The sequence below is a fragment of the Lampris incognitus genome, chromosome 8 (assembly GCF_029633865.1).
Source record: "Lampris incognitus isolate fLamInc1 chromosome 8, fLamInc1.hap2, whole genome shotgun sequence".
Lineage (NCBI taxonomy): Eukaryota > Metazoa > Chordata > Actinopteri > Lampriformes > Lampridae > Lampris > Lampris incognitus.
The window spans coordinates 9332188-9350191 of NC_079218.1; the positions used below are offsets into that span (position 1 = coordinate 9332188).

Genomic DNA, 18004 nt, shown 5'->3' on the forward strand with positions numbered 1-18004 from the left:
TGTGGCAAAGTGGAAACGCTCGATAATCCGCTCGCTCGCTCGCTTCTTGTTTGTTGCTCGTTGGACCGCCGAACTCCGGACCGGTCGGGAAGTGAAGGCCGTACCGGGCCGAACTCTGCCCAAGTCCCGCTCCCCCCCGCCGTGAGCACCGGCCGCCGGTCGACAGACTCGAGCTCGGGAGGCCGGCGTAGCCGCGCTCCGTAGCCGCAGCGATGAGCTTCTTCGGTTTCGGCCAAAGTGCGGACATCGACGTGGTTCTGAACGACGCCGAGACGAGGAAGAGAGCGGAGCACAAGAGCGAAGACGGGCGCAAAGACAAGTACTTCCTGTTCTACGACGGGGAGACGGTGTCGGGGAAAGTCAACCTGACGCTCAAGAACCCCGGCAAGAGGCTGGAGCACAGCGGCATCAAAATCGAGTTCGTCGGCCAGATAGGTGAGTGGCCGCCGGCAAGCGGGCCTGCCTCTCGGGTTCGTGTTGCTCCTACGAATGAATGGCCGCCGCTCAAGCGGCGATACGGGCTGTGAGCGAATTAGCAAGAGGTGCAAACTTATAGCCACTATACTATACTACACTATACTACACTACACTGTACTACACTGTACTACACTACACTATACTACACTACACTGTACTACACTATACTACGCTATACTGTACTGTACTAACACTATACTATACTACACTACACTGTACTACACTATACTACACTGTACTGTACTATACTATACTATACTACACTATACTGTACTGTACTTATAGCCACTACATCACTTGAACCATGTGTCTGTCAATGGTACACCGGTGCATAACAGCCAACAACAACATAGTATTTGTCTAGAGTAATAGATATTACACCTATTTTCACACTTAAGCATACATTATCTATACGTTGATCGTGCTGCAAATGTGTGTCTGTTTGTATTTTGACTATTTGTGTGTATATATATTTTTTAAATTTTGTACCACTGGGGAGTTGGGTTTAATTTCGCCGTACAGCTGTGCAGTGGCAAATAAAGGCGTCCATTCATCCATCCTGCAGCGCCGGAGTTGGGCTCGTCACTCAAAGCGCCGTCAACTTTTGTAGTGTTTGGTCTCGTGACAGATGACCGGAACCTGACACGATCAGCTGAGGAAGGGGGGAGGGGAGGGGGAGAGAGGAGGAGGGGGAGGGGGGGTCTGGCTGACCCCTGTGACGGCCGGTGGTCCCAACGCTCAAAACAACGAATCCGCCGCGGTCACGGTGCTCAGCTAGACCGGTGACGTACTTCCGGGTCGCCTGTTATTTTTTGGGCGTCGAGGCCGTGTTGTTTTTCTAAACGCTGACGTTCATCGCTGGTGTGAGAATCGATGCGTTCAACCAGTTTCGCTGATCGTCAGCCCCGCTTTTCACAAGCGCTCATCTCTAACCGGCAAGTACACCGGAGGGGAGGAGGAGACCGAGGGAGGGAATGATGGAGAAAAGGAGAGAACTTTGGCCATTTGTGCTCCTTAGTTTAATCGGTGTACCGTTCGAGGATGAACTAATTCTACTAAGTGTCCTTGGGAATGTTTTTCCTCGTATTAAAGGGGTAGCAAGCTCCCCCCCCCCCATTTGTTTTTTAGCTGGTAACATGTTGGTATGGGTGAATCAGCCGTACTAAATTGTCCCTAGGTGTGAATATGTGTGTGTGTGTGCGCGTGTCGGTCCTGTGATGGACTGGCAGCCTGTCCAGGGTGTCTCCCCGCCTGCCGCCCAGTGACTGCTGGGATAGGCTCCAGCATCCCCGCCACCCTGAGAGCAGGATAAGCGGCTTGGATAATGTACGGATGTTGGTATGGGCCGAGGATGGTAGAGCTTATTCCCTACATCTGAGGGAAAATGCACATTGCGATCAACCCCCTCCAAATGTCTGACTTAATATGGGGGGCATCAAAAACATTGAGACCCATGTAGGCAACACACGTGGGGTCCAGCATGTAAGACCAATAAACTATAAGCTGAATAGAAAGGTGACGCATCAGCTTAACTCTCTGGGTTGACTTCTGAGAAGCAGGGCCCTAAAAGTTGATGTCAGCTATAGCTTAACGCTGTTAGTGAGAGGGTTGATGGGCAACACAGCAGATATATCCATCTAGCCATCCATTATCCAAGCCACTTATCCCAATTGGGGTCGTGGGGATGCCGGAGCCTATCCCAGCAGTCATTGGGCGGCAGGCGGGGAGACCCCCTGGACAGGCCGCCAGGCCATCACAGGGCTGACGCATTCACACCTAGGCACAATTTTAGTGTGGCCGATACACCTGACCGCCATGTCTTTGGACAGCAGATATAGAGACATGATAATGAATGAGATGCCACACTCCACTATTTGTGCACACGTTCAACAGCAGCTATTACCTGCTTTGATAAGCCTGCTCTTCAGGCCGCAGTACTGAGCAACAATTGCCCCTCTTGACTTGTTGAAGTTTACAGCCTTCTTCCCCATCCTTTCTATCACCCTTCTCACGAGTCAAGTCTCAAACTATTATTGACAATGACTTTTAGAGCCCAGTCACTCAGCTGCATGGATAAAAGTTCGTTATCTGAGTCCAGATCCAACGTGATGTTGCAGGTAGACACAGAAAAGTAATTTGACTTGGTGAAATGAATGTCCTTAAAGCCTGTACTCTTAACTGAGCCCATTTACTGTGTGCGCCATTTCCAGAGCTGTACTACGACAGAGGAAACCACCACGAGTTTGTGTCTCTAGTCAAAGACCTGGCTCGGCCAGGGGAGCTCACGCAGTCACAAACATTCGACTTTGAGTTCACACATGTGGAGAAACCCTACGAGTCTTACACTGGTCAGAACGTCAAATTACGGTAAGCAATGGTGGTGGGGGGGGGATGTTAAAATAACTTTTGCATGGTTTGTAATTCTTCTGAAGATAGGCTGCCCCACACACACCCTCACACACACACACACAGAATATGCAGTGTGTTGCTTTTCGGACTACATGGGCATGAAACACGATGTCTGTTTAAAATCAGATATGTTGAGTTGATTCACATGGTATTGTCACATGGGGTCATTTATATTTCATCTATCTGGTATAATGTACACAACACAGTAAAAGGTAGAAGGCCATATGATTCCTACGTAGTGTAGTAATCTATTTTTATGAGATGAGTATGACTTCCATAACAGTTTATATAGAGTTCCTTAACGGTCATTGTGTTTGAGTTAATGACCTCATTTTCCTGTTCTTTTCCAGCTACTTTCTAAGGGCAACAGTGGGCCGGAGACTTAATGACATTATCAAAGAGCTGGACATTGTGGTGCACACACTCAGCACATACCCAGAGGTCAACTCCTCCATAAAGATGGAAGTGGGGATCGAGGACTGTCTGCACATAGAGTTCGAGTACAATAAATCAAAGTACGATATTTTTTTAGCCATAATCTACTTAAAATTTTTGAAAGTTTGGGCGCCCTATGTTTGCTTATACAGTTTATAGCTAAAACCTGATAAATAACATGAACACAACTCCAGTAATAAGATGATTAGGGCGTTAGGATGGGGTGGCGGTCTATTCCGTCGCCTACCAACACGGGGATCGGTGGTTCGAATCCTCGTGTTACCTCCGGCTTGGTTGGACATCCATACAGACACAATTGGCCGTGTCTGCGGGTGGGAAGCCGGATGTGGGTGTGTGTCCTGGTTGCTGCACTAGCGCCTCCTCTGGCCGGTCGGGGCGCCTGTTCGGGGGGAGGGGGACCTGGGTGGAATAGTGTGATCCTCCCACACGCTACGTCCTCCTGGTGAAACTCCTCACTGTCAGGTGAAAAGAAGCGGCTGGCGACCACGTATCGGAGGAGGCATGTGGTAGTATGCGGCCCTCCACAGATCGGCAGAGGAGGTGGAGCAGCAACCAGGATGGCTCGGAAGAGTGGGGTAATTGGCCCGATACAATTGAGGAGAAAAGGGGGGACCCCTTCCCAAAAAAAATGAAATGAAAATAAGATGATTTGTCCTACAAAAACAAAAAACAACCGCCTACTCAAAGAGAGCATAGGAAGTGACAGTGGTGTAATGACAATGTTTACCAGCCTGTACAATCCGACCCCCCCACCCACCCCTGTTTGGCCTGCAGGTATCACCTGAAAGACGTGATCGTCGGTAAGATTTACTTTCTGTTGGTGAGGATCAAAATCAAACACATGGAGATTGACATCATCAAACGGGAAACAACAGGCACAGGGCCCAATGTCTACCACGACAACGACACCGTCGCCAAGTACGAGATCATGGATGGCGCGCCAGTTCGAGGTAGTGTTACAGGTTCTTACTCTCCATTGTATGAGTTTGACTCTGGCCGCTAACAAGAAATTATGAAGTCGTCGTCGTCCCCCCCTCTTTTTTTGATTACAACAGAGTAACTTCTCCTTTTGCGTGACTCAGGGAAGTGTTTGTGGTGAATGTCCTTTGAATACTCCCTAAGTTGACTCACTCGGCATCAGCAATTTCCATAATGGCAAAAGCAAAGCACCGGACCTCGTTTCAATTTATTAAAAAGGTTCCTACTTATCGTTTATAGTTTTGATGGATTTCATGATAAAATTGCTCGCAGTAGGCAGAAGGGGGTGTAGGGGGCTGGTGACGTCCGAATTAGTTTTTTTTTTTTTTTGTTTTTTTAGGCCAAGATGCAAAATTTTTCCAACTTATCCCTCCCTAGGAAAACATGTTCAGTTTGAACGCCCAGTATTACGCCCTGTATAATTCTCCAAATGCTCTTAGAGTAGCCCACATAGCTCCATAGTATAGCGACTCGTGTGATGCAGAACAGCACCATGCAAATCCTCTGAGCAAATAGTGTCACACCGTCCAGCGTCTTTGCCGCTCAAAGCCTGCCAGTCACTTCCGAGCTGGACTACTTTTGTCTGAAGCGTGAAGCTGCTGTGAGTCACTCAGTCAGATGAGTTTATCCCTATTATCTGTTGGAGGACAATGGTGCTAACGGCGCCTCTGTTGCTGGTAGATAACATGGCAAGTATCGATAGGATATCCTAAAAGTTGTGGTTTAACGTGTTGCCTCTGCATATGTTTGGGTGTGGCAACTGCTAAATGTTAAACTTATGAAGGGGAGCCGCTGTATATTGGTTGTATCCCGGAATTATGCATGGTTGTTTAACACGGTCAGAACCCATGAGATGATGTTTCTTACATCTACAGTAGGTCTGCCCTTTGAAATTGGTTTAAAGGGTAATTAAATGTGTGGGCAAGACTTTTGGTCAAACTAATTTTATGAATGAATTAATGAATGAAAGCCACTTTATTTTGTCATTGTAGCTTAGAATGAAATTATCTACATTTAACCCATCCTGCTGTATAGGAGCAGTGGGCAGCTGCAGCGCCAGGGGACCAACTCCAGTTCTTCTTTCCTTTTTTTTTTGTTGGGAATTTTCCCCCTTTTTCTCCCCAGTTGTACTTGGAAGCGTCTTGTGATGTAGGCTGAAAGGTATAGGCTACCGATTCCTGCATGCGTGACAAACCCCGGATCGGCCCCTCCTCGCGGTATTGACCGGACTTCACTCTTGGAGTTGGCGCAACCTGGGCAGCACTCAGCTGGCTAAAGCCTAACGGGACCGCAGACTGGCAGTTATAAAAAATCCCACACATCCCTGGCTCGTAAGTGCCTAACAAGTGGGCAGTCCTGACTCCCGATCCGACCATCACCTGGGTGCAACCTGTGGCAGATCCCATCGTCTTCACTCTTGTGTTGCCATGGAACTAGATCCTCCCAGGCCAAGCAGTGTGGACCAGCGTCGTGACCTGATCACCACTTTAATCAAGGCTTTAGCGAATGGCTCCAAGAGTTTGTACTTGACCAATTACCCCACTCATCCGAGCCATCCCGGTCGCTGCTCCACCCCCCTTTGCCGATCCGCGGAGGGCTGCAGACTACCACATGCCTCCTCTGATACATGTGGAGTTGCCAGCCGCTTCTTTTCACCTGACAGTGAGGAGTTTCGCCAGGGGGACGTAGCGCGTGGGAGGATCACGCTATTCCCCCCAGTCCCCCCCCCGAACAGGCACCCCGACCGACCAGAGGAGGCGCTAGTGCAGCGACCAGGACACATACCCACATCCGGCTTCCCACCTGCAGACACAGCCAATTGTGTCTGTAGGGACGCCTGACCAAGCCGAAGGTAACATGGGGATTCGAACTGGCGATCCCTGTGTTGGTAGGCAACGGAATAGACCGCTATGCTACTCGGACACCCCCAGTTTTTCTTTCCATTGCCTTGCTCAGGGATACAGACAGGAGTATCAACCCTAACATGCATGTCTTTTTGATGGTGGGAGGAAACCGGAGCATCCGGAGGAAACCCACACAGACACGGAGAACGTGTAAACTCCACACAGAAAGGACCTGGGACAGCCTGGGGTTCGAACCCAGGACCTTCTTGCTGTTGGGCAACAGTGCTAACCACTGGGCCACTGTGCCGCCCCCACATGTTATAAACCTTTCACTTTTAAAGCTGCCAGTGTTCATGGGTTAAGCAAAGGCTGGTCAAAAGCAAGGCTACCAGTAACTCTTTGGTGGGACGTTTTGTTCCCTGCTGCAGATTTTGGTTGATTATTTTTGCTGTAAGGTAGCTGCTGTTCTGCAGTTACCCCATGGCTATTCAAAAGGAGGATAAGCACATTTGTGTGGCTGTTCGGCTGTCGTGCACTAGATAAAGTGGATATCAACACCAGCAGGGTGATATACGTATGTGTGTAGGAAGCGTTGATTTTAAGCCTCAGGAAAACGTCCAGTTCCAACTCCTGCCGAAGAGTCCTTGAGCAAGAAACTGAATCCTTACTGGCTGCAGGGGGACTGTGCTGTGGCTGGCCTGGAAGAGAGAAAGTCAAAATAACAATTCTTCCATGAAGGATTCAGTGTTTATTTTCAGTTACAGTTGGTTATTTCATATAGTCTAGTTGCTCTTTGGAGAGAAGTATATATATCATATAAAATAAATAATAGTGACAATATTTTGGATAAGTATTTTTCCAAGCTAATTTTGTAGTATATTTTTATTTTTTAATTTTTCATGCTGGACTGTAAATACTGTAATGATAATTTTATATTTTTTTGTTGATCTTTAGATGTTTTTTTTTTAGTTTTAACTTAATCTGTGATGTCATATCCTTTAGTTTTTTTTTTAGGTTGAACTGATGCCTAAGCATTTCAATGCCAGCAGTGCCTGCCATGCTGTAATCAGGAAGCAGGAACACTTTGTCATTTCATTTCATGTACTTGCGTAAATGTAGTTTCCCCCAGCCCATGGCGGTGCAACACAAAGACAAAAACGCATATCCAAGAACACACAAATCCAAACTAACACATATATCCAAATTAAACAAAAAAAATCACTGTCCAAGGGAACGAATGCCAGCCAGGATGACTGCCGGAACTGCCGGTCTGCATGGGCTAGCAGTTAGCTTAGCCTGCCCCGCTTCTGCATTCTGTCAGACTGCCTCCTGTGGTTCCTCTTCGGGCGCAGCTCCGAGCAGGGGCCGTGGTTCTTGGGGCCCACCGGACGCAGCAGACCAGGCTGTCTCAGCTAGACACCCTCGACACACGTCCTCACACTTTACATGACGACACTAAAACACAGTCAAGGCTAGGCGAGGCCGCCTTCCCACACCGGTACAGGGTGAGGGCGCTGCAAACATGAATTCGCACCGCCGTCTCCCCACACCAGAAGCGGAAATTAAATCGGAAGCGGTATTGTTGCGCATTTGACAAATAAAACAACTTGAACTTGAAACAGAGGGTCTGTGGTTCGATGTTTTGTTCTGTGTCTGTTTGGTTTCATATATTTGGAAGCCCTGAGGTTGTTTTTTTTTCAATTAGTATTTATTTATTGCAGGAGAGTCCATTCCAATCCGGCTGTTCCTGGCGGGCTACGAGATGACACCCACCATGAGAGACATCAACAAGAAGTTCTCAGTGCGCTACTACCTCAACCTGGTGCTCATAGACGAAGAGGAGAGACGCTATTTCAAACAGCAGGTACACACAAACACACACACGTTATTAAATTAACTGCATACTTTCCTATTTTGTGCAACTAATTTGATCAGCAGGAGTCCACAATTTGGTAAAAATGTCCATACGTTCTTAAAGCCGTTTCGGCAATTTGGCTTAGTTATCCCAATACTTGGTCTTCATTTCATTTAATTGGTTCAAGATTTTGACAAGTTAAGATTCATACTGTTGGAATGGTAAGATAAATTATTAAGTCACTGCATTACTGCCGATAAAAGACGATGGACAAGGATTTCAGTACAAACTACATTTATTTTACCTGACAGGTCGGCCGCCGCGACAGGGCTCTGTACATTACTTAGCGTGGGATTAATTCATGTGTCGGATACAAAAGAGCCCCCTTAAACCGGGAACACACTAGAAAACTTTTAAAGTCTTAATCGAATTTGAAGACTTGACGTCACGAATTTAACGACCGACTTTCGGTGATTAAAGTAGAAAAACACACTAGTTACGACTGCAGTCACAGAGGCACCCGCGCTTGCCAATGAGCTCAGATTTGTCCAGATTCCAGATTACGACTGCAGTCACAGAGGCACACACACACACACTTGCCAGCGAGCTCAGATTTGTCCAGATTCCAGTTATAAAAGTCAGCCAGACTTGTTTGGTATTGTCATGACGGCTCCAACTGGTCAAAGGCTTTATAGGGCAGTGAGTGATGGGAACCGTAAATCCAAGCAAAGTACAAATTAACGTGTGCCGGCTTTCCATGGTGACCTGCCCTGTTTTGCACAGGCCGGAGCAGACTCTGCACGATCTTGCAAATAAGTCGTCCGGGAGTCCGTAGTGTGGCGGTCTATTCCGTGGTCCATCAACATGGGGATCACTGGTTCGAATCCCCATTTTACCTTCGGCTTGGTTGGGCGTCCCCACAGACACAATTGCAGAGGTGGAAAAACCCGGTCCAGAAAGTAAAAATCCTAACTGTGTCGTCACTCCAGCTGATTTGGGAAACTAGTCAGTGCAATCTGATGGTGCAGTACGTGGGTGGAGTAAAGACACAGTTAAGGTTTTTACTTTCTGGACCGGGGGAATTGGCTGTGTCTGCGATTGGGAAGCCGGATGTGGGTATGTGTCCTGGTCGCTGCACTAGTACCTCCTCTGGTCGGTTGGGGCGCCTGTTCGGGGGGGGGGGGGTGGAACTGGGGGGAATAGCGTGATCCTCCCACGCGCTACGCCCCCCTGGCGAAACTCCTCACTGTCAGGTGAAAAGAAGCGGCTGGTGACTCCACATGTGTCGGAGGAGGCACGTGGTAGTCTGCAGCCCTCCCCGGATCGGCAGAGGGGCGTGGAGCAGCGACCGGGACGGCTCGGAAGAGTGGGGTAATTGGCCGGATACAATTGGGGGAGAAAGAGGGAGAAACTTTCTGCTGATCATTCACTTGTCGTCCCGGTCCAGGAGATCACCCTGTGGAGGAAAGGAGACATCGTGAGGAAGAGCATGTCTCACCAAGCAATCATCGCCTCCCAGCGGTACCAGGGCTCCTCCAATACAGAGAAGTCCTTGGCCCAGGCTAAGGAAGACAGCAGCTAAAGCCTGGCACTCATTCCGTCCATGTGGTTTGTCAAAAGTGTGTGTGTGTGTGTGTGTGATTGTGTGTGTGTGTGTGTGTGTGTGTGTGTGTGTGTGTGTGTTCACCTTGAGGGAACGCAGTACATAAATGATCAGTGAGTTCTGGATGGGGGTGCGAGTCAGTCTGTTCGCATTGAACGAGTGTGCCGTTTTTTTTCTAGGACTCCGTGTGAGAGGCTTTAAAACATATCCTTATACTGAGAGCAAGTGTTTGCTATTGGAACAAAGAATCGAACGTGGGTCAAACAATACTAGCTGCAAACATAATAACAACACCCCCCCCCCTCCCCGAGTGTTTTACCAGGGGGGAGGTCTAGATGGGTGGGGAATACCTCATCAGCGCAATTCGCATGGTATCAGTCAAGCTGTCAATCACAGCAAACTAGACCTTACTGACTGTCAGATGCCTTCCGGGGCTCGGCTAAATTTGTTTGGTATTCGGTGAACCGTGTTGTGTGGCAAATCCCGTGCGTCTGATACTCCAAGGAGGCTTAAAGCACAAGCTGAGAGTGGTTTTTCCAACTCCTTGTTGGAGCCGACTCTGCTTTCCCATTTGTAGTTCCGCAAGCAGCTGTGTGCGCGCAAATTTGTTGGACCGAAAAGCCACCTTAAGTGTGTTTCGAACTTACTTTATCTTGGTTACGGTGCGCGTATGCAACGTGGTTACCGCGTGAGCAAAATGTGCACGTCCTCGTCCGTGTGCACTTTTGTCTGACTGGCGGTTTTAAAGGTGTGACTACCAGGGCGCCGCTCAGGACGGATAAGCTCAGTCAGCTTCTCGTCCAGCGGTTCCGCCATACGGGATGTATTTTGTCAGTGGGCAGGAACCTGGTGGTTTATATGGGTGTCACACCTCGCTGATAGGTTTAATTTTTGACGACGTACGCGAACGTCCCGCCGAATGACCCTCGGCCACACATGGCGGCCATATTGCATACACGTAAGCCTAATTTAAAGTAAAGTGTTTTTTTTTTCGTCTTGGCCTTTTCTTCCACACAGCTGGAAGAGAGCACTGTACATAGCAGTTGAGATAAAAAGATCTTGGATATGTAAGTCGAATTTCCAAGGAATGTGACATTTTATTTACTTTTTTTTTTCTTCGCTATTTGCTTAAAAACTCTTGATTTTGATTATAATTTTTTTTTTCTTTTCACTTTTTGCGGCAAGGTGTGCAAGACCATATTCAAATTTAACAAAAAAAAACAAAAAAAAATAATCCAGGGCATCCAGGTGGAGTGGCGGTCTGTTCCATTGCCTACCAACACAGGGGTTGTCGGTTCGAATCCCCGTGTTACCTCCGGCTTGGCCGGGCGTCCCTACAGACACAACTGGCCGTGTCTGCAGGGTGGGAAGCCGGATGTAGGTTTGTGTCCTGGTCGCTGCACTAGCGCCTCCTCTGGTCGGACTGGGTGCCTGTTTGGAGGGGGGGGGGACTGGGGGAAATAGCGTGATCCTCCCACGCGCTACGTCCCCCTGGCGAAACTCCCCACTGTTAGGTGAAAAGAAGCGGCGGGCGACTCCACATGTATGGGAGGAGGCATGTGGTAGTCTGCAGCCCTCTCCGGATCGGCAGAGGGGGCGGCTCAGCGACCGGGACGGCTCGGAAGAGTGGGGTAATTGGCCCAATTGGGGAGGAAAAAAAAGGGGGGGGGGTCCAAAAAAAAAGAATCCACCTGGGAAGAGATGTTTATCTTAGCACAGACAATGAGGGCATATTTGCATAAGAACATGTTTAATGTATTTCACACATTCCAGGCTTTCATCAACAGTAGGTGTGATAACAAAACAGTTAATTTTCCACAGAATCCATTCATGTGTATTGCTGTGCACCTTAAACCCAGCCTGTCAGTCAATGAAATAACAGCCCCGGACACACGGTGGCGATGTGCTGCCACTGCTGCTATAACTAGTGTGGCAGCTCTGGATGATGTGGGGTTACTACGTTTTTACTCGGCTCCATGTCAATTAAATGGTTTCTCATGTTTTGTAGCCTGGTGTACCTATTTGCACTAAGATCTCATTTTCCTCTCTCTGTCATCACCGATGTTGAGGGGGGGGGGGGGGCGCAGCGGTTGTCGGGAATCTCCGACTCTTATTTCATTAATCCTGTTGTCGCAGTCAGTATTACACCTGCTCGGTGACAGAGCTAACGCGGGCGGATGCTTGTAAAACCAGCCCGTTCAGGTTTTTGTATGAGTTCGGCTTCAGTAATCGGCGGGCTCACCTGAAGACCTTACAGCACTTGCAGCGATGGTTTGTTAGCTTTGTGTCAAAAGAATTTATTGCCAAATTTGTTTCAGTACAATTGCTTTTCTTGAGAGAAATTATATCGCATTTTACCAGAATTTCCATTCTTAACATGAAGCGTAGAGTTTGCTCCTTTAATATTTCTGCTCCAATCTGTTTTAATGAAATATGATTTATTGTATAAATTTGTCTAGCTTTGATTTGAGATCCTTCTTATTGTGGATTTATGAATGTATGTAAAGTGGCTCGGGCTCTCGGTGTGTGAAATATGAATTGTGCATCGAGAGCGACTGAATCACACTGGCTACCTGATAAATAAACTGCAGATGTCACACAATATATTTTTAAAGAACATAATTGTTTGGTTTGTTTCTTCCAGTAAGACGTTTTACAGATGAGAAAATCGACGTACAATGGTGCTGCGTCCACGACTCTCGTGTAAGGAAAGGAAATGACAAGTTATCATCCGCGAAGGAAAAAGTTAAGTGCGTTGAAAACGAACTCCATAGCCTTTACTCACAAGCTCACTGTGTATCTTATAAGAGGTTTAAATGTGCCATTTTTGCTTGGAAATAAGACACAAAATTTTTTTTTACGAAGGCCTTCAATATCTTTGTGTAGAAACAAGACTTGTGTCACCAGACTATAGTCGCCCATATTGCAGCCCATTTTGCCCCTCCCCGGGCGTTTAGTGGTTTGGGTGCCGTTTATTTATTTGTGGGAAAACAGCTGCAGCAGATGACATGATGAAGATTTCGGGAAAAGGTGGGCAGGATAACCTGATGACGGTTTGGAGGTAAATGGGTCAAAGTCATGATCAAGGACACACACACAAAAACAAAAAAAAAAAGGGTCAGAATCATTCCTCAGACACAACTTTGTCGAAAACGGTTGAATTCGGGGCGTCCGGGTAGAGTAGCGGTCCATTCCGTTGCCTACCAGCACGGGGATCGGCGGTTCGAATCCCCGTGTTACCTCCGGCTTGGTCGGGCGCCCCTACAGACACAATTGGCCGTGTCTGCATGTGGGAAGCCAGATGTGGGTATGTGTCCTGGGGCAGATTTGTGCTACACACCCATGGGATTTTTTAGCCCTGAAGTTTGTCTCAGAGACCAGTGTAGAACCTGGGTAGCCCCTGAATTTAGATGCCGATTGGCTAACACTGATGTCTTTGTAGGCCCAGGGGGTGATTGCTTGTTGCAAGAGGTAGACAGTAGATGTTAGGGGGAAGGAATTACAAATGACCATCATGCTTTGCTGCTGACTGTAAGACAGTGGTGAGGGCTAAATAATTCCATGGGTGTGTACGCACAAATTTCCCCATAGTAATGATTGATACACGAGGCCTCTGGTCAGTCGGGGCGCCTGTTCGGGGGGGAGGGGGAACTGGGGGGGAATAGTGTGATCCTCCCATGTGCTGCGTCCCCCTGGTGAAACTCCTCACTGTCAGGTGAAAAGAAGCGGCTGGCGACTCCACATGTATGGGAGGAGGCATGTGGTAGTCTGCAGCCCTCCCCGGATCAGCACAAGGGGGTGGAGCAGCGACCGGGACGGCTCGGGAAGAGCGAAGTAACTGGCCAGATACGAACGGGGAGAAAAGGAGGGGGGGGGTCCAAAAACAACAACAACAAAGAAATGGTTGCATTCACTTCAAGTTGACATTTTGTTCTACTTTAAAGATGTACTCCTGTCCATTGCTGTAGTAAGAGATGCCTCATTTTGAAGAGGGTTAACAGTCAACGAGCTCATCTGCATCAGTATTTTTTTTTTTTTGTCTGTCACTGAGATGGCCTTGGCAAATGATTTACATCCTTTCCTGTTCAGACTGTTCCTGGACCAGCGTTGCCCTTTGGTGGAGAGCAAGGAGTTGTTTCTTAACTGTTGGCCCTCTGTGGGGAAGGAAACACACTGCACCTGCTCTCAATACATACACCGACCAGCCAAAACATTAAAACCACCTGCCTAGTATTGTGTCGGTCCCCCTCGTGCTGCCAAAACAGCTCTGACCCGTCGAGACGAGGACTCTGCGAGACCTCTCAAGGTTTCCTCTGGTATCTGGCACCAAGCCGTTAGCAGCAGATCCTTTAAGTCCTGTAAGTTGTGAGGTGGGGCCTCCATGAATCGGACTTGTTTTTCCAGCACATACCACACATATTCGATCAAGGTTGAGAGCCGGGGAATTTGGAGGCCAAGGCGAATCCTTGGACCTCTGCCATGTTCCTCAAACCATTCCTGAACAATTTTTGCAGTGTGACCGGGCACGTTATCCTGCTGAAAGAGGCCGCTGCCATCAGGGAATGCCGTCGCCATGAAGGGGTGTACCTGGTCTGCAGCAATGTTTAGATAGGTGGTACATGTCGAAGTAACATCCACATGGATGCCTGCGTCCAAGGTTTCCCAGCAGAACATTGCCCAGAGCATCACACCGTCTCTGCTGACTTGCCTTCTTCCCATAGTGCATCCTGGTGCCATCTCTTCCCCAGTTAAACAACACACACACCCTGCTGGCCACATGGTGTAAAAGAAAACATGATTCGTCAAGACCAGGCCCCCTCCTTCCATTGCTCCATGGTCGAGTTCTGATGCTCACATGCCCATTGTAGGCACTTTCAGTGGTGGACAAGGGTCATCATGGGTAATCTGACCGGTCTGCAGCTACGCAGCCCCATACACGGCAAGCTGTGATGCACTGTGTTCTGACACCTGTCTGTCAGTATTCACCCTTCCAGCAATTTGAGCTACAGTAGCTCTTGTGTGGTAGCAGACCAGACGGGCTAGCCTTCGTTCCCCATGTGCATCAGTGAGCCTCAGGCGCCCATGACCCTGTCACCGGTTCACCGGTTGCCCTTCCTTGGACCACTTTCAGTTGGTACTGACCACTGCGTACCGGGAACACCCCACAAGAGCTGCCGTTTTGGAGATGCTCTGACCCAGTCATGCAGCCATCACAATTTGGCCCCGCTCAAAGTCCCTCAGATCCTTACTCTTGCCCATTTTTCCTGTTTCCAACACATCAACTTCAAGAACTGACTGTTCACTTGCTGCCTAATATATCCCACCCCATGACAGGTGCCACTGTAATGAGATAATGTTCTTCACTTACCTGTCAGTGGTTTTAATGTTTTGGCTGATGGGTGTATATTATTGTATATTATTGTATTGTGATCCCAGCCGTTGTCTATTTTGACTGTTATCTCCTTTGTTATAATAGTGCACCATTGAGAAAAGCAGTAAAATATTCATATATCATCCAACCTCCAAGCAGTCTCAAAGAGCTTTTCAGTGTGTACAACTTATTTTATTTTTGGTTGCCATGTAGTGGTACAGACAGGCTTAGTCATGTAAATTGTGATAGGGATTTAAAAGAGGAATGCATTCAGAAACATGTTGAAATGCAGAATGCATACTCGTCAAGTTAATGCTACCCACTCACACTGTCGTTTATCTAATGCGTATCTATATCCGGATTTTAATAATGTTTTATGCCAGTATTAGACTGAAATGAGGGTCGGTGGGGGGGGGAATAAACGTCGTCTTTGTATTCCAGGTGGTAAATGTGCAGCAGTCTGTGTCCTGAGACTGCTTTGACCTGCGTCAGTGTGCTTCACTGCCTTCTATATAGCCGGTGTGGATTTATACAACGGTTTCTCACATTTCAGTGTTATCATAAATACATGGGAGTTATTGAGTATTGTACACCATTGTAAAGCTGTGTCTGGGGTCGGTCCCACGTCATAAATCTCCAAAATGAAGCGGGTGAGTAAAACTATATCATCAATAACTGATACGCATGAAGACAAGAGCTATGAAAATCAGACCCACGTTGTTTTAAGTAGAAATATAACGCACAACGGGGCTGAACATGAAAGACCAAGACAAATAAAAAGATGTGAAGAAGCAGTTTCAGCTGAAGGAAATTGTAAATGTATGACAGAGGAGGTGACATTTCTCTGTAGTCACTATACATATGGTCTTTTCCTGTTGCACAGGATCCTGATCCCTGTCTAATATATAAGCCAAGATTTAACTGGACGTATTGGTTTCAGCCCTTGGCACAATTAGCAAATTAAAGCTTACAGTTGGAATTCATTAAACCACATCTTGGGCTTAGTCATGAGTCATGCAAATAAGAGACGACTTCTTTTTCTTTCGGCGTGTTCCCTGTTCCCCGGGGGTCGCCACAGCGGATTTGATAGTTTCCATCGGTACCCTGTGAGGGCACAGCACCGATGGCGGTCGCTGTTAACCTGGGCCTTGACTGATCCAGTATGGTCTTGTCAGTCCGCATGATTTGGCAAAATTTTACACCAGATGCCCTTCCTGAGATAACCACTAACCCTAATAAAATAAATAAAATACAAATAAGGTAAATAATTCCATCAATGGTGGAACTGCTAAGTTCTTTCAATTTGCATTATACATTTCTGATTTATAGTGAAAGCAATTTTGGGAACACACTTCCTCCTGTGTGGAGCAACTGATGCCAGTAGAGGTCAGGTTTGGATCAACTTTCTGTCTGTGGACATAAACCATCAACCTCAAGCTGTGAATCCATCTACTACTACTTTCGGCTGCTCCCCGTTAGGGGTCGCCACAGCGGATCATCTGTTTCCATCTCTTCCTGTCCTCTGCATCTTCCTCTGTCACACCAGCCACCCGCATGTCCTCCCACACTTCATCCATAAACCTCCTCTTTGGCCTTCCTCCTTTCCTCTTCCCTGGCAGCTCCATGTTCAGCATCCTTCTCCCAGTATACCCAGCATCTCTCCTCCACACATGTCCAAGCCATCTCAATCTTGTCTCTCTTGCTCTGTCTCCAAACCGTCCAACCTGAGCTGCAATCCTGTCCTCCTCCGTCACTCCCAATGACCATCTTATCATCTTCAATTCAAGCCGTGAATCCATAAATGTTGAAAATACTGACGTTGGCTGGTTCCTATTCTAAAAGTAACAGATTGTGCAAAATCAACTGAAGCTTCTTTTTTTTAATTGTAGTCTGTCTTGTGAAATGCTATAACCTGAATGTGTTTGTTTAATTTGGCATTCAGTAGACCGCATCTTCGGTCTTGACGAGGGGTTTTCAAACTGTGGAAGCTAGGTGGGTCCACAATAAACACGTTTTATGTAGAGACAGAAAAAAAATATTTTTGTGATTTTTTTTTATCATAAAAAAAGAAAACATTACTGTCATGTTTTCAATGCAATTATTTGATTGTATTCCAAAATATCACTAAAGTAATGCTGACATATTATTTTGAATTATGTTGAAATAGCCGTACACTGTGGAAATTTGTCAGGAACAGTATTGTTATTGGAGGTTTGTCAATCTCAGTTTATTACCCCAGTGTACATTTAGGGGTAGTAGGATAAACACAGCTGCAGCTGACATAAATAAGGGCTCCAGCGTATTGTTAGTGCTGGCTCGGTCCGTCTGTGGATGCCGATAGGTGTGCTGGTACACCTAAATCAAACAGAGCCATTATTAATGTTATTAGCTGCAGCTGTGTTTGTCCTGCTACGCTAACATCACAGAATACCACGACCAGCCTGCCATGCTTTTAACCTTTAGTTCGTTTTTAAACTGTAGATGTTGGCCAACTCAATAGCACGATCCAGGGTTTAGAAACTCTCTGTGGTGTTTTCTTCCTCTTGTCTCTCCCTTCCTCGCCCTCACAGATCTCTCTCCGAGCACTGCTGAGGTGTTCTCTGTCAGGGTGGGCCCTTCTTCCTCATGATTGCTGTCCTGATCTGGGTGAATGTGTTTGTCAGGAGACATTTGCCCCCCCCCCCCAAACACAGCATTGGGTGGCGTTCTCCTGGACTTCTGTCTCTCCCTCTCCTCACCTCAGTCTTCTCCGCTGTTGAGGTGCTCTCTTGCAGGGTCAGCTGCTTTACTCGAAAGACTACCAGACCCCAAGCCTATGGCAAACTGTTTCACACACTGTAATGCACCAGTCGCTAACATTTAAACACGTACTTGTGTTTTAGACACTACTCACTATTCTGAGACATAGAAGTATCTGTACATACTGCAGGAGTTGTACGGCAGAAAGTGAACAGGGCAGAATAAGGTGAGGAGTGTTCATTGAGAGAGGTGTCAGTATGCAATGGAAAGTC

The 18004-nt window shown here is 47.4% G+C and overlaps 1 protein-coding gene across 1 annotated transcript; it reads left to right on the plus strand.

Annotated features, from left to right (window-relative positions):
• LOC130116740 (vacuolar protein sorting-associated protein 26B-like) lies at nucleotides 1-11065 on the plus strand. The gene is made up of 6 exons (XM_056284771.1): nucleotides 1-435; nucleotides 2688-2844; nucleotides 3237-3401; nucleotides 4117-4292; nucleotides 7886-8028; nucleotides 9467-11065. The coding sequence occupies exons 1-6, from the start codon at nucleotides 213-215 to the stop codon at nucleotides 9599-9601; spliced, it is 999 nt and encodes a 332-aa protein (XP_056140746.1). The 5' UTR covers nucleotides 1-212; the 3' UTR covers nucleotides 9602-11065.
• The last annotated feature ends 6939 nt before the right edge of the window (nucleotides 11066-18004 follow it).